The sequence below is a fragment of the Acanthaster planci genome, linkage group LG11 (genome assembly GCF_054643075.1).
Source record: "Acanthaster planci isolate LZ-2023a linkage group LG11, COTS_SCS, whole genome shotgun sequence".
NCBI lineage: Eukaryota > Metazoa > Echinodermata > Asteroidea > Valvatida > Acanthasteridae > Acanthaster > Acanthaster planci.
The window spans coordinates 16760512-16782660 of record NC_141787.1 but is presented as its reverse complement, the minus strand read 5'-3'; the positions used below and the strand labels follow the sequence as shown (position 1 = coordinate 16782660).

At 40.6% G+C, this 22149-nt stretch overlaps 1 protein-coding gene and 1 long non-coding RNA gene across 20 annotated transcripts in view; one reads left to right on the top strand and one right to left on the bottom strand.

Moving 5' to 3' along the window:
• The window catches only part of LOC110976375 (voltage-dependent calcium channel type A subunit alpha-1-like), a 160910-nt gene that overhangs the window by 41491 nt on the left and 97270 nt on the right, over positions 1–22149 (top strand). Inside the window, exon 1 of one of the 19 annotated variants that reach the window (XM_087143292.1) lies at positions 13550–13955. The exons of 16 other annotated variants lie outside the window; for them this stretch is intronic. In XM_087143292.1, coding sequence (XP_086999418.1) covers positions 13900–13955 — 56 coding nt within the window. In that variant the 5' untranslated portion in view covers positions 13550–13899. Of the gene's footprint in view, positions 1–13549; positions 13956–18712; positions 19415–22149 lie in introns of those variants that run through there. 2 more of the 19 variants (XM_087143299.1, XM_087143290.1) reach the window with 2 other exon arrangements.
• LOC147797516 (uncharacterized) lies at positions 14340–16044 on the bottom strand. Its single transcript, XR_015427186.1, has 2 exons — positions 15575–16044; positions 14340–15346 (listed from the first exon to the last, which is right to left on the bottom strand). It is a non-coding gene; the product is annotated as an uncharacterized LOC147797516 (long non-coding RNA).

Here is a 22149-nt window from a genome sequence, read left to right as displayed (position 1 = left end):
TAAACTGGATCTTCAGTTTTCGTGTCTCGTTTTAATTTATCTTTCATTTTTATATGTGATGTGATGAACTGCTTCTTGTCTGGTGTTTCCCAAGAGAAATGCAAACATCAGTCTGAGGTGCTCCCTGCTTTAAGCCTCGAATTACGGATTGCCAGGCCACGGTTTGTGAATTCAAATACTATAATCATCCTCAGCTTGTTTATTCAGTATCCTCTGTGCTTGTCGATGACGTGCTGGTCCCTTAGGGGCCTCCGTACATCATTACGTATCAAACCAGGGGGCTCACTCGCCGTAGTCGACGGGTAGCCCATGCAAACGAATATAATTCTTTTCATTCTTCTGCTTTGAGGAAAGGCGCTCGACAACGATGATTATTTAATTATTTTCATTTTATCAAATCATTGTGGTTGAAGACGTACCAACGTAGCTGCTTCTCATTAACATGGAAGAATTAAGATTTAATCTTGAAGTTGAAACGAAGAAGCTTATTGAACCAAGTTAGCACAATTTCAAGCTAAGCCTGGCTTCACAATAGAACATTCTGAGGATGGCGATTTATTGTTGCTGTATTCATTTTACTAAGCGAGAATGTCTCTTTAAACGTCACAGCCAGACACTGCTCAGTCTGCATTAATCTGCGTGTTCGACACCACCTCTAATACACTTTATTGGGATTATGCGCTACACGTATGATTTGTGCCTGGGGGGAGTCCAGGTACTGGACACCATGGCAAAGGTAGTGCCATAAACAAATAGGAAAAAATTCTGTGGATTTGTATTAAAGTACCGGGAAGTTCCCCCGGGGGTAAGTAGCTAAGTCCAGCGTGCGAGCCAGGCGAGGCGAGCCGTAATTATCTCAATTTTCCTGGCCGACGCCAGGGTGCAATTTACGGTCTTGCAGTCTCGGTCTGCTGCGTGTGTGCAAGATGGGGACAGCGCGTGTGACGTTGTTGTTTTCAACTTGTGGTGAAGTCACCTATAGACCAGATGGGATAATGACAGTATTGAACCAGGCAAGTGTAGAGCACACACGAGTGACAGTGGTTTTAAATCAATTAATGATACTGAAATCAATTATATTCATAAATCCCGTGAAAATTCGTTCTACCCACTAATGTCCATGTGCACTTTTTGAAAGCTTCAAACCAAGGTACATAAACAAATTATATCAATGAATGCATTTTAATCAGTCTGTCCTCTTTCTTTGAGATAAATGTTCACATCATAAATCATGAAGCGTAAGCTTTTGTGCTACCAAGGCAAAGCATTTTCTTAATCATGATGTATTCAAAGTTGCAAGAGAATTTGGCCGGGTCAAATTGTTCATTCGTGATGTGACCACTGGCGGGTAAACGTTAGTAAACAAAGGAGATGTGAGAATACTAACTGGTATATAAAGTACCTATCGGTGGTAATTGGGCTCCAGGAGACGAGGAAAAGGTGATGCAGTAGACAGCTTAGTGACAAACAAGAAGCTAAGATAAGGAATAGGGCTTGGTAACATCTTCATTCAGCTAAGAGGATGAAAACGTCAGCTTTATAAAGAGAGTGAAACTACAACATGTATTGGAGTAAGGTATTCATAAGATTGACTCTCGTCCTTTGGAGGATATTTTAGTGCAGTTTTATTGTCACAAAACTGGTCTGGGGAAGGAAAGATTTTTTGTTTTAAAGTGGCTTACTGACATTTTGTCAGTGAACGGCTACCGTTTCTTGAATGAGTCGGTCAATTTGAATGCAGTCTTTTCCAATTTTTTCCCGTTTTGTGTCTGCTTCGGGTTCATCGGACGACCCACAAGGCAGTAGATATTGCATCTTGTCTCTGGAAGGACGGTAATTCCTGAGGATGTGCTATCTTGGAACTCATTAACGTCTTGGGATGAGCATTAGTTGTCTAGGAGTAGTGACTCAACCAGGAGATTGGAGTCTGTTGATTGATTAAGACACTACCAACCCTGACAATATCTAGTTTGTTGCCCCCTTTGATGAGACCAACGACAATCCCCAGCAGTGAGCACATAATCACTGGTTCAAAGCGCTTGATTTTACTAAATTACCGATGTTGTTGACGTCATGAATGATTGGTTTCGTGCCAGGTTGAACGCACTCCCGAGTTTGAGTGTTAAAAGTCATCTTTACTGTGTCTCAACTGAGTGAAGAATGTTAGAAGGTGAAATCAGTCGGTTACTGGTGCCATCTCCGCACCTTACGAGGTTCTCAAACCAAGGGGAAATGGGCGTGTATCTCACGGGTACCTGTACATATCCTCACTATATCACTATAAATATACGAATCTCAATTCTCTGAGATCCTGATCAGGTGAGAAAATAGCCTGGTTCCTTGGTTCCTGTCAAGGAGTGGTAGATATCATAGTAATCTGTACGGCATAGTTAAAAGTCTATTTGTTTCAAGGAATCTGGAACAGGAGATATATTTCAGTTCGTCCTTGAACCCTACCTGCTTTCAATGTTTAATTAATTTTCCTGTGCGTTCAATTATTGTCGCACCACAACGCGTCAAAATCGATGGCTGTCCTAAGTCTCACATCATGTGCTGTTGCCACGGGACAAGTTGCCGCTCTTCTGTTACTATATTCCTCAGTACACAATCGATTGACTTAGTCAGCGCTGCTGGTTAATTATGCTAGAATGTACGGTCCTCATCTTTTCCTCACATTCCATAAAGTCTTTCATTATGCTGTTCCATTTTACCTCAGGAACTTTGTGAATACGTTTGCAGTTGTCTGAGGGTTTGGAGAATCCCACTCATGCATAATCTTTTTGCGATGATGACGACAAATATGCCTTGTAAATAATCGACTATGAGTCCTTATTTGACTGTCTTTGAACATTCTGTTTTCGCTCGGTTTTACATGCTTTAATTACGACATGCGATAAAATGCGATTCAATAATCGTCGTGATAATGCATGCTTTTAAATCCACCCTTTCTGTTGATCATGAATCGGTAATGTTTGGCTGTTTCTCGTTATGTACTCTCTGACTGAGATTTATTCTCTACTGCACATTTTATTGCCTACAAATGTGTGCATTTATCAGTGTTTCTGGCATTGGATAGTGGAAAAGGAATAAGTTGAATGTAATTGTTAATGTTTTGCACAACTAATGGGTTCTATAAATAGGCACGATGATGTCTGACTGAAAACCTTGATCCGTTGACCCTGTGTTTAAGACATCAACATCAAGAGATGTTTGTGGAGTTCAAATGATTTATTTATTTAGATAATATTCTGTCCTTGTCCCACGATGTTAAAGGAGGAAGAGTTTCCTAAAATAACTCGTTTTAAAGTGACAATTTTAGGCCTACATGAATCACTCTGGCTTGCCTTGTTTCATCTTGGCTGTGAATTTATTCAAATTATGGGTTCGAAGTTGTTGATCAGCTTACAGAACGTACTTGCCAACAGTCTACTCATGCCCAGGGGTCCCATTAATGCCATGCAGAATCATGCCATAGAGACACGCCAGTTCGTGTCGAGGAGACGGCCTACGTCATAAGTCGCTTCAGACGGCTGTTGGATGACGTCATAGTGGACCCTTGACGGCTATTTCACGACGTCATTAACACCAGCTGAGGCTATTTTTTTGACCGCGATATTAATGAGTTTGGTTCCCATTGGAAATATACCGGCTTGTTTTTATTTGCTAGAGTGTGATATTGAATCTACAGAACTGTCGTCAGATGAAGCTATCAGTTAGAATTCCATCCTTCGAACCCATTGTCCCGGGTGCGTGCTGCAGTGCATTGTGACATTTTGGTTCATTCACAAATTGTTGAAAGTAACCCACGTGTTTAGAATGTTGTCGGTAATGTCACAAAAGCGTGACACAGTATGTGAAGTGAAGTATTGAAAAATGTTTCGAAAATTCATAGAGAACCTCTTTCTTCACTATACTAAGACGGGTTGCAGATTTCCTCGCGTGAGTTCACTTCTCGCGTGACGTCATATGTACACATTGTGCATATCCGGCTCATCGGCTTATTTTGTCGGGTGGTATTGTGATATCACAAAGTGATTCTCATGATGGGCTCAACTTATCCCAATCGCATGGTTTTTCTTGTTTGTGAGTGAGATCACGCTCAATTCTCGCGTGAAATTCGGTACATGCGCATGGCTGATTATAAGAATGTCCAATTTTGCAGCATTCTTACATCCACGTGAACATAATGTTACGTGACAAAGACAGGGTGGCTCGACACCTGCTTGTTCAGTTCCCCGTCGATCCTCTCGACACCTCTGTAATCTTGAATCTCGACACATAAGGAACCCCTTCATCATTTGTCTTCCGTCTGACTTATCTTATTGATTACGAGTTCCTAATGTTGCAAGGTTGGCCTTGTAAAGGTGTCATGGATTCAGATCCAAAGCCTTGTGGACGGAAATTGACTGAAGTGGTTAGAAATAAACTCTCGACTGTTTATCTTTGGCACAGTCATACAAGCAGCAATATTTCAGTAATATCTGTAAACCTGTCGACGGCAAGTTTAGTTCAGAATCTGTTGACCTTTGGCAAAGAACTACGCCCTCAACCTTTTTGTATCCAATAAGCTTGTTTTGACAGTATCCCGCTAGGCCCTGAAGTGAAGCACGTGATTTTTCTTTCTAATAACAACTGACAGAGCCTGTCGATATCTTTGTGCACAGCAACCTTGCTCATCAAAAACACACTCATGCAGTTGTCCTTGGAGATTTTTTTTGCAGTATGGAAAATAATTTTTTCGCTTTGTAATGTTTTGTCGTCGCGTTATGAGCAAATACGTAATCGGTAACCCAAATCTTCCTCGCTTGATGGTGACGTGGTATTTTTTCTCTGATCTTTTTGTTCTATGCATTTAGGAAGATGGAAACAATTGTTTGTGCTCCACACTATTTACGTAACAGTGTTTGCTTGTTAAAAGTGTCACACTTGGACTCCATCTCTCACACAATAAGTCTTGCGTCAATTCCTGTTCAGATCATCCCATAGCCGATGGAGTCAAGAACAAGTGATAGTCTGTTCTTTTTTGTAACAGCTGTCTGGTACTGAGTTATATGCATTGAATTATTTTGTTAAACTTGACCTGTGGTTAGATGTACACGTATTGTTTGTGGAGGGCGTTTCTAAAATCGTGCTCGCCAGCTTTGCATTTCAGCATGAGTCCACGTTTGGCTGTGTACCACGTTTATCTCCCATGACAGTTATTTTTCTGGCGGCTGTCCGCGGCGCCTTTTTTTAAAATCCAAACCTTGGCCAAAGAGTGAACAAAGAGTGCTGGGGGTTAATGTGCTTTGATGTTATAAAAACAACTGCTCAGCAGATATGACAAGGCTCGCTCAGCGGCGACACATTTCATTCCAACTCGTAAAACTCCAGCTTTTCTCCCCACACATCACGGCCCACCGATTACAGCATAGCACGCAGTTAACTACTGACACCATTGGAACTTTATAGAAAAAAGGGCAATTATTTCGAATCTATATACCCATGTGAGCTTGGATTTGGCTGCCTTACTTGAAAGGGTTTCTTTTTCTATCGTGGTTTCTTGCGACATTAACACCATATACGAGACACAGAAATGTCTGGTCCACGTATACCCTTCCAGCTGACGCCTATCCAAACACTGTCCCAATCGCACTGATTCCGAATAAACATTCATCTGGCACGATGTTCATAATGACTGTGTCATTGACGTTTCCTCTGAGTGGAGTCAGAAGCGACGTTAACACTAACAACTCTGTGTAAATATTAGTCACGCGTTCTCGGCACATTTTTATGTCATTTCCACAACTCTTATCATCTCCCTGGTCGGGAGCTTACGTGTATGTTGCGCCAGAACATGGTCAACTGATATATCATTCTACTTTACTCGTCGACAGACTAAGTTAGACCTACGTTTTCCTGGAATGTAAACTGACATTAGTTTTCTTTTGAAATGTGTATTTTTCCACAAGATGTACCAAAATGATATTAGCGAATGTCAAGTCAGTAAAGTAGCTGTAACCTTCTAGATCACTTCTGTTGTTTGCTGTGTTCAACGTAGGCGAGAGCTCTTGAAGAGCTCAACACCGATTGTGTTGTTCACTTTTTGACGTCTGTTAAATGCACGTTATGGAGAAGTTCAGGGATTCAGTTTATGTGATTAATTATCGATTGTTATCATTGGCACGAGTCATCTTTCAAATTCTCGTGGCTTAAGTCATAATTCTTACAAAAACACAAATATTATATTCCAACCCTTGTTTTTACCACTGTGTGTAGAAGATCATGACACTCCATCTTGTGGGTTTTACGGGCAGAAATAATGTACAAATCAGCAGGGTGGAAGTAAATCGGGAGGGTTTGACAGAAAGCATGGCGCCGTCGACGCCTTTTCCCCGAGTGCTGAGATTACTTTCAATTTCGCACAAATTGGCGTTTTCACGTTTTTGTGCGCATACGCACTCTGATCAAGGGCAATCATGACAAGGTGGCAAATTGAGAACGTACACTCCCCACCTGCTGGCTGCTTGAGCTGGTGCATTGTCACTCCAGTCACCGTTATTCATGCACCCGTCTCATATTTCAAATCGGTTGCATCACCATCGCGCCTTGATGGGGTGGCGGTCGCACGAGGCGTCCTTGATCTGTTCTTCATCTCGGAGGAGCCTCCGAGCAAACTTGGCGAGCTGTGTATTTTGCTGGAAAGTAAAGAATACGCTGATTATGATCGGCTGTGTATGCCTACATATCTGGCTTGGGAATGTCACTTGGGGAAACATTCAGGAGAGTTCTAGGCTGAGTATTCGCAACGCATGTACCCTGTCGCTCTAAGGTAATCATGGTCGTCAGAAATATTTACGGTGTAGAATTTGGTAAAAACCTTGTCACCTGTACAAAGCCAAAGAGCTATCATTTGCGCCAATAGACCGTTTACGTATTTTGTGGTTGGCAAGGTCAAATAGAATACTGAAGCAAAGGTTTTGAAGTAGGTTGGCGTACAAAACGAGGGATGAAATTATGTTTCACATAGTAGAGTTTAGTCAAGTAAATATCGCAGCCAAAGATCTGTGTAACTCACTCTATTACTAACACCCTCGCCAAAACTTTCAGACTTGCATGCGAGTAAATGGTCTTAATTTAACTGATGTAATAAATAAAACAAAGCCAGTAGGTAAACTTGGTCTCTACCAGGCTTATACTGTCTTTCCATAAAGTCTTAGGCCGTGCCCACCCTTTTATCACTTGTTGCCGTCCCGCCCACCTGTTTTCTCGCTCTCATCAGTATTTCCGGAACATTGTGAAGTACCCGATGATCATGAAAAACTCCCCATGAATTTCAAAATCGCTTTTTTGAACATCAGCTTGAAAAATAAGTCACCAAAATGTATCAGAAGTCAGTAAACCTCAGTTTCACCTGTTATAAATGTAATATTAATTCGGTATGCATTATCATTAGGGAGTTTAAACCTCGTTAGTTGTGGGTAACAGCAGAATCAATTCCAGCCAAATTCACCTCAATTACGATCTTCGTGAATTGGCGCACTTAATTCATGAATAATGAATTCTAGCTAAACATGAAAGCCTGTATCGCATTAACACTGCAGTATCACAGCCGAGATGATTGCAAATTATTCACACAGATACCGTCGCGAACTACATGTGGTTGGCATTATAAGGGTCATATAGTTGTAGTAACACCAACTCCCTTGGTGCTTTCCAATGTGAAACGTACACTTGGGGCGTTTTCTCTCTTGCTCTAGTTGTAATTAGGTAATCGTACTGTGAATAACCCATGATATATGCATCATACAAAATCACGTGATCAGACAATCAATTGACATTAATCATAGGCTTTGTTTCAGGTATAAGCAACCTTATTAATTCAGATTAATATATTACATTGTCGCCTTTTTTCTTGGTTGATTTGTAATTGGCTCAACTGTCAGTTCACGATCAGCTTGATGCTTCGAGTAAATTACACATCTATTTGTAACAATAAATATCATAATCCAACTAAAAATATTATGATATGAGAAAAAAAGCTTTGTTGTTGGTTTATTTTTCGATAACTTTGTACGTTTAAAGAAACAAACTATCTGAGAGAAATTGGAAACAAATTACTCTTGAACAAAATCAGTATAGCATTGTGCTAATGACTAGCCTTATTTTTCACGCTAAGTCTTGTGTATTACGATGTTCCCATTAAAATCCTGTCACGCCATCTTGGTCCTTGTCGACGGAAGGTTTGTGCTGTAAATAACACATTGTGAGTGCCTCTATATCATGCCATCTCGGCAACGGTCGTGCCGCGCTTCGCGCCAAAAAAAACCAAAAAACAATTGGCGCGAAAGAACACGGGGCAGCGCGTACTCATGATGAATTCCAGCAATACTGTCGCATCGTTGTGTCTATGATCAAAGGTGGATATATTGCGCGGCATACGTGGAGCTATACGATCTTTGGTCTCTATGAGCCTTGCATGAATGCAATAAAATCCTCGCACTTGGACACGCGACTGGATTTTACTGCCCTGTTTACCAAAAGCCTCTTGGCTCCAGTTTATATGTGACATGTGGTTGCGGTTTTGGATGAGAAATTTCTGCGAGGGATTTCTTCTTAGTGTGCAGAAACTGTTGATCTCTGTATCTGCATCATAGGTTGACTGGCCCTCTGCATCCACAGACACGTCTGACCAAGTGATTTGTACCCCGAGGATGAGTTTAAGCAGAAAGTCCATTTCGAACAGGTTGCCATGACAATGCTATTATTTTTGGACGCACAAGATATGTTAGCTGTCGCGTCGAGTCATCAGAAAATCTCCTTGCACAAGTAAAAAAAAACGCTGCGTAGGGAGATGACTTTAGTTTGAAATGTTTGCTGCAGGAAGTAAGAGCTAAATGCACCCAGTAATTCTCAGCGTTTTGTTTTGATGAATTGCTTACAAAGTCTTCGCCATTTTAAAGGTCAAGATTTCCAGGAAATACGTGATGACCTGGAGAGTTCCGCTTATAGACATGGAGTCTCAGACGACGATCACTTAAGACAAGTGATAATTATCTTCGTCAGAACAGTGACTGCTCGTTATGCCAAGGGTCACTTTTAAATCCTGAGACAGAGTAGTGTTTGACATTCCTGCCGTTAAACCCATGTTCGTTCACCCATTTCCCCCGAAAACCGGTAAAAATGTATGTCCAACTACATTTTACACGTGCTTTTCTGGTTATGATCTTGTACTTTAAGCTAATGCGTATAATTATGGATAGCTGATGTTGATAGCTTTTGTTTCAAGAGACACATCTCGGAGAATCGGTATAACTCCAATCATTTCTTTGAAGAGGAATCTGTGTTGAACTGCCAGGAAAGATTGGACAATGATCAGCTAGACAAGACATATTTCTGATCTTGGAATTGCCTTTATTGATCAAACGAGGGCGTCCTTTCAAATGTTTATATCGTGTCGTTACAGTAGTAGAGCATGTACAGATACAAAAGTGATGCCTTCTCGCCCCGAACCTGACTCTGTTCTTGCATCAATTTCCATATGTCCAAGACCGTAGTCAGTTGGCGAACCACCAGTCGACACCTAAACCCAAAGCTGTCTTTAGCGCCTCCTCGCCCGAGCACACGCCCCACCCTGCCCACTTGACCTCAACCTCTTCCATTGCCCGTGGAAATACGCATCTTTTGAAATTCAATGCCGCTTCCGTTCAAAGGACCTTCACCGGCCACCAGCTGAAACCTTGGGCCGTCTCTAGCGAGCTTAAAGCCCTCGTAGGGTGACTAGTGGTGCTCGCTTCACTGCTCTTTCCGTCACTTCACACGGTCCCTTTATCACTCAGTAATGCTCTGGGGACAGTCTGTACTCATGGACATAAAGATAACCTCCCTCATGTGAGCGTTAATACAAGGTGTGCTGTCGCACCTGAACGCTGCATGTCAATGCCATTAATACATATTATTAAAGAGATACTGTAATATTTATTTCAGTGGCTGTAATAGAACCATCATCAAAACAAAAGCAATTTTTATTCACTTTCGGTTGTAATTGTAACAGAAGTCTGTCAAGCACCATAACTTCCTTTAATCACTTGTTGAGCCGACAGTAATCTCATTATCTGAAGACTCTAAAATTTATTGTTTTTATCTTTCCAGTGCGGTCTCAAAAGGAAGAAATTGCGATCGGGATAAAAGGGGATAGATGATGTTTCATGAAATATTTTCAAATGGGAGGATAACATTGAGCGGATAACCATTTCGATCAATACGTCTTCTAAGGGCCCTGAGCGGGCGCCATTTTTATAGCAACGAAGACTCCTTTGGTGGAAACTGCGCACTTCTCTGGTTCACGAACATCTATGAAATGAATGGGTTTGGTATAACAAACGAATATTCCCCATCAGCATGACTCTTTTCAACCGATGAGGGGGAGCTTCTGCTCAAGGCAGATTCTAAACAATAAGTATTGTCGATTTCTTCGCTTTTTTCCCAAATGTCAAAGCTCACGTGCAGAGACATATGATGTGATGATCGCTCTCATGTTTGTATGACTGACTCTTTTCGTGTTGACGATCTTGGCATAATTATGTTTTTGTACATCAAGATAAGTTGGCCAACTTGGTAGCACACCATTTGCGAATTCGCATCATGTTTGTCCTCCACGACTACGCCGAATGATGGCGCTCTCTCACTTGGTAATTAATTGTTTACCTGCAGAAACTGTTCACCATGGCACAGAGAGGACACGAGATATTTGAAGTCTTTCACATCTTGCAGTGTCTGTCTGTCCAAAGTTGTATTATGTGTTGCTTACTTGCTTGTTTTTCTTTAAATTGATTTCTATTCCATTACGTAAAGTACTGATCTCTTCTCAAGTCTAGGCTAGTGGTGAGTTCCTAGAACGCCGAGTTATTGCGTGCAGAAAAGGTCATTTGTCATCAGCAAGATGCACTGACTGGAAAGGGACCACCTTCCAGCGGGTACTGAGGTGCTGAACTCCTGTAGCATTGGTTTCGTTACACATTTATTCGTAAAGTATGTTGAACAAACAAGAACACAGCCAGGGCGTACGAGAGATATATGGGGGAAAAAGTTGCTAAGACTGTTCAGAACAATGCTGCTTCAATGACATGAGTTAGGTTGTTGGTAAAAGTCGAATCTTTGCTTCTTGTTGAAGTTCAAGCGCTTTATGACATGCCGCTTTTCATGTCAACGGCTTCTTGAATTCGACTAATTGTAAGAGAGTTCAGGGTGATGTTCAAATGTTTCTCGGTACAACAGTCGAGTGTGGAAATCTGTTAGGATGTACTTTTATAGAGGCTTTCCGTGGTAGCCATCTTACAGGGCAGTTCTTTTGTTCCACATGGAAACCTCCGATGTACATGTCCAGTGGAACGAAAGGACTGGCCGGCAAGATGGCAGCCACGCAAACACTCTATTCGGTCTTTATCCTAACTGTACGCTTCACTTAACAGTAGCTTTGAATCTTGAGTCAGGAAGTTCACTCATCCATAACTGATCATCCATTTTCACTCATATCTATACGTGCAAAAATAGCAACCAAATGAACCGTCAGCTGGACAATTTTGCGCCTTTTCCTCACTGGCTAGTAATTAAAACCTCAGTAACGTTAACGTTGGTGAAATTTCTTAGAGGCAAATTTCTTAGGTGCCATGCATTTTCTTTCAAGGACGACTAATAGCGAGTGAACTGTGGACAGTACATAGGGTTATGTTCATTTTGATATCTCAAATCGGGGTTAGCACCTGCTGGAACGGACGTCTGATGGGGGAACTCCCCCCCCCTCGTAGTTATGCCATCGCTAACCCTTAGGACTTAACTGTCTCCCTCTCCCCCCGGGAGCTTGCATGGCGAGAACTACACGTAATGTGCCATGATGTGCGTCTAGTCAGGTGTGACCACTGTCATTGAAGAGCGACCTCACAGGTTCAGACTAAGCCACTCATGTAAATAAGCTCTCTGTACATACACGTTTAATGGGCTGATCATCTGTCGCTACATCATAATATTCCATTACACATAATTATTTGCCAGCCTTTATTGTGTGTCGCATGTCTGTAAGGGCTTGGGCTTTTCATGTTCCTTCTAGCCATTCTTCAAGTCAACGGCTGTTTGTTTTGGCTCTCATGCTCAGCGATAGCCTGGACAAACAACGAGTCAAAAGGTGAATCGCTAGACTGGGTCAGTCTTACCCAAGCTAGCTAATTTTCTGTGACTAGGAAAGTATATGATGCCTTTTCGAAGAAAGAGCTATATGGCATATCCGTTACAAAGAAGCGCTGGATGTATAACTAACATAAAAGTTAATGGATTTCATTCGTGACGAGCATCGTATGTCCTTATAGCAACTGGCGTGTAGTCGGCCAAAGGTTAAATTAGCGACAAATTAGTATCAGTTAATTAATATCAGAAATTGAAGTGTACGAGAGTAAAAGGATACAGAGTAGAACTTTGCAGCTCTATAATGTTATACTACCAATCAACTAGTCTGTTACACAAAAGCCAGAAAATTACGACGATGTCCCTTCCTTGAAAAACTGCACCCTGGCAATTACAATGCTTTGTTATCAGCATAAAAGAAAATAGTAGCATGGTTTCTCTTCCCCAATAAACCTTGTATTCCTTCTGTTGCTTGGATGAGAATAAATACTAATACAGCCTTCCACCGTTGGTAAACTGTTCGTGTTTAAATATATTTTATTATTTTCAATTTCTTGTTAGTATTGGAACGATGACTCGACAGTGGCTTGTTCTCGTAAGTCCTGTTCGCATGTCATGTCCCGATCGCACCGCCTTCATGCCGTGACATTATCTTGATATTTCGAGGGAACCATATTATAGACGGAAAAACTTAATGGGGATAAAGTGAGGTTTTCCCATTAATGGTCGTTGGATAATGACTCTTGCACTTTTAGGGTTATGTTTTGTTTCAATTTCTCTCTCCGTTTCTTTTCTTTCACGGGTATGGTGCATAGGCTTATAGACACCTCTGATATATTGAATGTGTTTGTAGAACAAAATTATGAATTGTTCGCCGAACTATGCAAGTGTTGTTTGTTCTCACATTTGGGTCTAATTTGAGTGATTTTGGACTGTGAATATTAGATGTTGTCCCTACATATTATTTTACTGGTTGATTTAGTGGATTGCTATGGGGAAACGAAATGACTAAAGAATTTGATATGAAAATCACACTTTGATCTTGCGCATGGGTTATTATTGACCGATAATTTATAAATTTTCTCTAATATCGTACCGTGAGTCTCTATCTTCCTCTTCATTCCACGGAGAATACACCTCCAGATATGAATAAAATATTGACAATACAATACATTACACCGGGACAGAATAATTAAGTAGTGCCTTCGTTATGCACTGCAATTGGTAACAGTAATAGCGAGTCGACCAGACCGCATGGCGGGTCTGACATATTAAAATTGGCTGCATTTGAACGTTGACTCTGTCGCTGGTTTCCAGTCAGTCATGGTAGTTACTTCCTATGCGAGGAAACCAGTGAGGTTGATTTTTTTCCCCTAACGCGGAGTGTACCGTGCAATCGATCCCCTGGAAGCAAGCATTGCGCACAGAGCAGCTGGTGAACACAGAAACTGACTCTCATTTCTAACCACTCCAAATTTATGAAAACGATATGTTTGGAATTTTGTGGATGAAATAATTATATCAATAAAGATTAAAGTGTTTATCCACTGCATTTGTCAGAATGGAATAAGGTGAGAAGAACTGATGTAGAATGCACAGACGATATGCAACAGTTTTGGGCGGGAAAACGACGCCATGAACGATGTGTGAGGAATCGGTTGCCTTGGTAAAACATTTCTAGACTGGAGGCACCGGTTCTTACCTTGCGTCGCGGTAATTTGGCTGTTTTATTTGGACGAGATCATGGATTTCGATAAACTACAAAATGACGAGCACACAAACAGGGTTCTCCAGAAATCGTAAGTACATGTGTATCAAACCGTGTCTTCTCAGCTGTGATTTCGTGTAAATGTGGATTCGGGCAAGAATGTCGCAATCTGTATGATGAGCGCGATTACATCGTAAAGGCCGCTCCCTGACACAGGTCACTGCATTTAACCAGTTATCTGCACCAAAACGTATACGCTTGAAGAAAATATTATGTTAATCTCTCTGCACAGTTTCACGGTTTGTGCTGTCAAATCACTAGCGATATTTCTGTGTTGTGTTCACGAGTGCCCACAACTAGTCTGTCCTCTTGTTTATTTGACTAATTGTGAAATTAAATCTCGGACATGCACAACGTTTTCATCAGTTTTTTAAACACCCACTTAAAAAAAGTTTCATATGCCAGAATGTAAAAATTATGTTGATTATAATGTGTTAAGTTTAACATTTATTAAATTAATAATTAACCTACTTTGTTCAAATGGTCCCGTGAATGCGATACATCGTTGGTGTTCTGATGTCAGACACTAAACATTAACATTGACTTAACCTTTTATCTGGTCACCGAAGGAACGAAATACACTTTACGAGTGCCCATTATTACCACATTTTGTTACTTCACTGAAATTATCATTTTATTGGAATGTGTCAATAGAGACATGTATATTCTGCCAGTGTCGCTATTTACAAGTGTCTTGTGTGAAATATGCATTTTGTGCAGACGTGCAAACATGGAGTTGTTTACATTGGCCACCTTGAACATAATGTTACTGATGAAATGACGGCATTTTTCCTGTCCGATATATCAATAGGACTTAGTAACATATTGAAACAGGTTTCATTCTAATCAGTAATCTGATAGTTTAGGTGAGATTTGCAATTTTAAACTTTCCTTCCACTTGGGTTTGACATTTTCATAAAAAATATTACAGTACATAGGGGTTGCCGTTCCTGATAAAGACGTCAACGTCTGTATTAGCCAAATTGAACAAACTCTGCAGTTACTGATGATGTTCGCTTGTCTGTTTACGCCTACTTATGGTCAACCTGCTCAATTACAAATTGATAAAATTACAAGTGGGAAGAATCGGCCCAGTGACTAATTCCTGTTCCTCCTTGGAGAGAAAAAAATAGTACCGATGGTCAGGAAATGCATCTTGCTCTCGGGTGCATGTCGTCCCTTGAAAGTGTCGCCTCGGCTGAGATGAGAAGTATTGCTGTAAGTTAAGGATGCGGCGATGCTGGCAAACATCCCATCGCCAGCCTAGCTGCTCAGTCAAGCGTGGAGACGTTCATGTCTTATTCACTGCGGTGGCTTCATCCTCGTTCCGCTTGACTGCATTCTATGCATAATAAGCTCCCCATGGGCTTTAGTCAGCACGCCGTCGAGCTACGCATGCGCAGCGGGGTACCGGTACCGCAACTGTAATGAAGAGAAGAGAACCAAATTCTTGGGGGGAAATTCCTGTAATATCTGTTTGCAACTTGAATTTTTTAATACATTGACTCTACGCATTACTTGAAATATTGAATTGCTTCCATTTATCCTGTAGACATAAAGGAGTTGCTCTAAGTAAGCTTTACTGCTTATGTAGCACAGCCCTACGCGTTTTTGAAACAAGAAGATAAACGTTCACTCAGGTGAAAATACCTGAAGACAAAATACTCTCACTGACGAATAATGATGATGGTATTGTATAGCGTTGCAAAGCACTATCGTATTGAACATCTTGTAACGGTCAGATTTAGGCCATGTGGACGTGGTGAAACGGTATCAATTAAATAACAGCTATCGATGTAAATGTCCATTTTGTGCTAGATATACACATTTGTGATATTGGTGTAAAACGTTTCGAGAAAAATCTCAAATTAATGCGCTAGAACTTAATTTTAACAATAAAGATAACTAATTGCAAATATGCTCGCGGGAATATCCGTGACCACTATTTTTCGAAGAATGACATCATAACCATTATTGCAAGCAGACATGAATGCATAATAACGCAACATTTTCGTAATACGCCTCCAACGTAGCTGGAATCTTGCCAACTGTTCCTCCGCAAAGCATACGAAAAGCAATTGCGTTAATCAGAAGCACGCCGGGCAAAAACTCGGAGCCTTTAAGGTGTTGACCGAAAAAAAAAGTTTAAAAATACCCCAGACTATATATGCCTCCATTTTTAAAATTACCTTAAAGGTTAAAAAAAAAGACAGATTTTGCTCCGCCTTCGTCTTTTTTTTTTTTGTGCATTAAAAAGTAGGTCTTCTTATAATTAGCCCTGGGCCATTGTTTAGGATAATCTAATCCTTGACATTTGTCAGATGGTTTTGAAGTGTTTGGGCCAAAGTTCCTGTGATTTAAACAGTGAAGATTTAGCTCTTTCACTTTCGCTTGGCTCGGAAAGGCACTCAATTGTCACCTTGAGTTATTGATTGTTTCTGCACGACAGGTGGATTTATTATATAACATCCATACTTTCTTAACGATTGTTGTCAATTTTTTACGTCTACATCCAATTAATCTTCACCCTTAGATGCAGTTTTAGTTAACAAAAATCTTGTTCAATTGAGCATGTTTAGGGTTGATAACAATGCAGTATTTTTAAACTGTTTGTCTATAAAAAACAATGATAAATATGGACGACAACGTATTTTCATATCTAAGATGTACCTATTGCCTGGTTGTGCTGGTTATATTAAATACGGGAACAGCAATGAACAGGATCCGGCACATTGATGTACCATGCCAGACCACGGACTCTGAAAATAGATTGTCGTTCTAACCAGCTTTGCATTTTGTTACCATAGTAACAGCGGCAATTTCCCAGTCTGTGCATCCATGGAGATAGTTCGTTTCGTTATTATGGCTGTAGTAGAGTGAAGAATAATGAGGGTATGTCATCTGCCGTTTGAGATTATTTTTTGTTGTCTGTGTTCAGTATTCAGGGTGCTGAGTTGAAGAAATGGAAATGAATCTTGTTTGAGGAGCTATCATCACCCACAGTTGTGATTTTGGTTGAGGGTTTCTCCAGCCACACCACTACATTTAGGACGTGTCAGAATTTCCTGGCTGTGGCTTTTATGAACACTCGTGTGTATGGGTGTTGCTGCAGCAATTTTTCGATAGAGTTGTGTATAATTTCAAGCCGCATCCGAGTAATTCTGACACAGCCTTACAAGTCAGATCTGGAGAATTGTAATGGCGTCATGCAACACCCCCAAAGTCTAATACGTGTGACCCATTTGATATTGATTTCTGATGACGCCTCTAAGGTCCATGGCATTCCTTCCGATGAGTCGTGATCACATTTCAGTATAAATTATTTGACATCCTCTTGCATGCATGGTATAAGACTTTACACGGTTTGTAAATGACGTTTAACGCGTTGCTCAGCAATAACAGTTACTGGTATTTGTTCTCTGTGCACTTTGATTCGTTAATATTCAAACTTTGTTCCTTACTGCTGATTTCAGTGGTAGAGTTACACCAGTCCCCACTTTAGTTGGTTTTACTATAGCCTTGGGTTACAAGGCTGGTACCAGTCGCTTTGCTTGGAATACTGTGTTTCGTCCCTCTATCAACAATCTCCAATAATCTACGTCCTACGCCTAGAACCAGGCCGCCAGACGTGACACGGACATATTCGTGATATCTTCGCGTGATGAGATTAGTGCACGGGGCCAGGCACACAATGCCTTAGTCCTTAAGGTGACCCCCGCATCGCCTTCGACAGCCGCATTTCGTGGCCTCCTTCTCAAGCCGCCGTCCTTTCTGGTTATTGCGTCCTTCCCTTGGAAAGCGTCACATCTGAAGATGCGGAATGGTTTAGGATTTATCTGTTTCCCCTTGAAACTAGATTGTATTCTGCCGCATCACTTTTTCTGTGTTATCCAAATACGTTACAAAAATTCAAGTCGAACATTTGTGTTCGGCGAAGTTGTACCTATTACCCAACGTGTTTAAAAACGTCGTCGATATACGAAGTTACACGATACAATAAGTTTCCTACCTCCGCGGTGTGAGTTTTTTTCGTCTTCAGACATGCCCAAGCTTTAACTATGCTTTCCTTCCACTTTGTCCTTAATAGGATAATGGAGACGCTTCAGTTTAATTGTGCGGAAAAAAAAATCGAAGAAACGATGATAGATGTTTTGTTTTTAATCCCCTTATGAATTTTAATGTAGTTTGTTTATTAATTCTAATTCTAAAAATAGCATGCCTGCCCGCCGTCAGTTAACAGCTCTTTTATTAGTCAACAGAGGGCGTTGTCTGTTTGCAAGCGAAGATCCTCAGTTGTCTGTTCATAAAAACGTACAATTTTTCTATTTTATTCGTCGATTTTTGATGCAAGTTTTTGACATCTCCTGTGGTATCTCAGAATATAGCTCGCTATATAACTCGCTATACAGCGAGCTACACATGTACTGAAAAAACGTTGTGACTATGGGAAAACTGTTTCACAGTCTTGAGATCAGATAAATTATATAGAATAAGATTCCAGTGAATTATATAGAATAAGATTCCTGTGAATTAAATAGAATAAGATTCGAACATAACTTATACAGCAACATATGGAAATAAAATTTTGTTATGATTATCTCAGCATAGGAATATTCCACTGCGGTTGTGTACACACAGTCGTCAGGTAACAGTTTACTCACCTCTTCAAACATGGTGACAAAAGAGTTACGTGTGTGAAAAGCCACAACCTAAATAAAGATCCACGATATACATGTACTCGTGACCCTGTTGAAAGGATCCTAGTATCACTGTGTTATCCTGCCAAAATGGCCGACTAGTTATAGATGTTCTACAGTGCATGCCATTTCGCACTGAACGATCAACGAACTGGGATATTATTTTGAGCTCTCTACAAAGAAACCAAAACGGGTGGCATCGTATAGCGTGTGTGTTGTGTCAGTGTGCAGTTTCATCTGCGTTATCTTATAGACACTTGAATTTTGAGGAGAGTGATCATCTTCTAATGAGTCCATAGGTCGTGTTGCTGCCACCTTGAGCGGTTTACCTATACCGACAAAGAAACCACTTTTGTTTTGTTTCGTTTTACACAGCCAAGGAATAATTCACACGTCCATCTTCAGATGTACCTGTTGTTTATCTGATAAGGAATTCTACATACATGTATAGGCCGAAGCCTTTTCGGATTTTCCAACGCAACGATGACATCCTTCAAAGACCGACAATGTACTTCGTATCCTAACTTTATTTATCGCTCTGCACTTTATATTGTTGCTTCGAGGTTGCGCTTTCCAGATGATCTTGTGCTCTCTGTGTAGCTGATTTTCGGGGGACTTTATTTGTGTTGAATGATTCGGAAACCGACTAACTCAAAATGTTGTTTGGAGAAAATGCACCCGAGGATGGCGTAGGTAGTTTATGGACGTCAGTCCTGTCTGCCACGGCCAACATCATGAGTGCCACTGTAGCTTCTTCATCCACTGACCTCTCATCTGATGAAGGATCTCTTCCGTGAGTATTCCGTTTAGGATAAATTTCCTCAGGGATTTGGCTCGGTTAGTGAGGGCTCTTTGACAGCATTTTCCCCCAGCAAGATCTCTAAGAGAACCTGGGACGACTGATAGCATTGTACCTGTCGTCCGCGATTGTTTAAAACCCAACCAACGCCTGCTCATAATAGAAGGAAGAAGGAAGTTTTCCAGGGGTTAGTGAATGATGAATTTGGTTCGGTGGACGGGCTAGGATTTCGTCCTAAGAGTGGCTCCTTGTCAATTATCTTCCAAGGGATGCCAAGTGAGGGTTGACCAGTCAGGGGAGCCGTTCACTGTTCAGTCAGAGGGTCAATTTCTCTGCTTATCGATGCTTTTCTCACTTTCTTTTTGTATCGTTTTCCAACAAATGTTTGGAGGATTCCATTGTATAACCACAGTTTAGTTAACAAAAGAACGTTTTGATTTTCTATATAAAGCGGTAAGTGCCCCATAGAGGGGGACGGATGTAACGCCTCACCATAAAAAATACTGGAAAAAACCCAACGTATTTCATCAAACAAGTTAGGATACTAAATGCTTACATGTATCAAAACTTCCACTCATATAATATCATCTTTTTATTTGATCCTCTGTAATTTTAAATCAAAACTATGGCGTGCGCCTTCGTTGCTGCAAGTATCGATTATTAAGTGTGCAATATGATGGTATTCGAACACGTAGGTAAGGCATAGCTTTGGCAAATAGGCGGTCAACTCTGTCATGTTTACTATGTCAATATATTTTGTCTACATCTCTTGAGATCTGCATTCGTAAAAAGGCCCTGCCTCGTCTGTTGAACGTACATACTGTGCACTTTAGGCTTTGCTGAAGTACATTTCAAACGATTTTGGTATTTTCCAAAGTGGAGATATAATCGGATTTTCCTGTTTATCCAGCATGGTCTGGCTTTATAAAGTCAAACAGTGTCGAGCATAAAGCTATAACACAGTGGTGCGTCAGCCTCCCACAAGGAATGGATCAGAAGTATTTTGTTAACCCCAAGAAAATGTATGCATTAATAAAACATTACAGTGTTGCATTTCTCTACTTCCAAATACTACATTACAATCCTATATCTGTAACCCTTCGGAGTGCCTCTGAGTCTGTTTATCTTCAGGTGTCCGTAGTCCCCGGATGTCTGTTATGGATTGAGGAGGTTGCAACACGTCCATTACAGCAATTCAAGATTAAAGGAATAATTTATGAGATCTGATATTTACTTGGACTTCTTGGGCAATCGACAGTGTCTATAATGAAGCTCTGCAAAAACAGGTGTTCCATCGCGAGTTTCTAGCCATTCATTTATGTAAAGGTGGTCATAGCCTTGTGCCAAATACACCTCTATTTATAGACCTACTAGCGCGAAGGATGACGTAATTCAACATAGTCCTCGCCAATTAATGGTCTCAGGCTTCCTAAACAATTCTAAACATTTTATCACTTATGACTATTACGAATTTTATTCGCTATACCGTAAATTACACGATATGGACACGAAAAGCATAAAAAATGGGATATTCGTGATACATTCATTTCAGTTTATTCCGTATAAATTTCTTTGTTTCTTAAAAAAAAAAGAATACAAAGCTAGATGAATGTACCGGTAACTGTTTATCATGGGTGTGGTCAGGATTTTTTTCCAAGGGGCAAACCACTTTCTTTCGGGAGAATTAACTCAGACCTCATTAGCTGAGAATTGATTAACAACAATGGGATGGGGCCATTTTTTTCAAAACCATTGGTGGTTTTTTCATTCCTTTTAATTTTAAAAGCTTTTGTCCCCGCTTTTGTCCTTTTTTATTTTTAAATTTTGTTTATGGGAGGTATTCCCTTGCCTCCCGTGACTTCCCTGCTTCACCTGAAATGTCGCTACATTTGTGTATGTTTATTTATTCTAACTATGCAATACGTAGTCAAAGGATTGTAAAATAAGGACCTCAAAAGTAAACAATCTGTAAAGAGAACATTTCTAACAGAAACGGTTTACTCTTTGGCCAAGCAATTAAGCAGCATGACTTTTCGTGAAATTCAAACATCATTATCACTTACATACCAGCCTACTATAAACGAGTTGACATTGTTTATGAACTGTAATGCAGCACAGACACCGTTCAGAATGATGCGATTATCAAAGTTTCTTTACAGCATACAGCTGGCAATAAAACAGTCATACCAGCAATATCACTACTGCATATATTCAAATGTCACTTGTCAATTTGGAGAAAAAGGAAATGCGTAGTCATTGCATTCGTTTTGCAAGAACCAACTATGGTTTTTAAGCAGACATTCTGATAATGACATGTACTTTTAGGTCGTGAACTTACGCCGTTGTATTTTATGGGGAACAGGATACTAAACCTTACTCATACAGAATATCAAGCGAACAATTCTTGTTGAGCACAAAAATCTAAAAATTAACTTAGCCCGCATTATTGCTATGTTGATGCATAACACGTAAGCGCTTTGGTACGCCTCGTTCAGCAGAAGATAGCAAGCACCACACGCCGTACGATAACACATGCATATGGAAGCGTGATGGGTGTCATATATCTCGCCTTACACCCGTAGTATGTTATTAATCCGAGCGTTTGCAGGGTGGCCCTGTGTTCTCGGCTATATTAACATAAAGCAGGTTGTCTGAACCCGCGTGCTGCCTCTGCCCAACATTGCATTACCATATTGACTAGATAATGATAATGATGGTGGTACTACCTG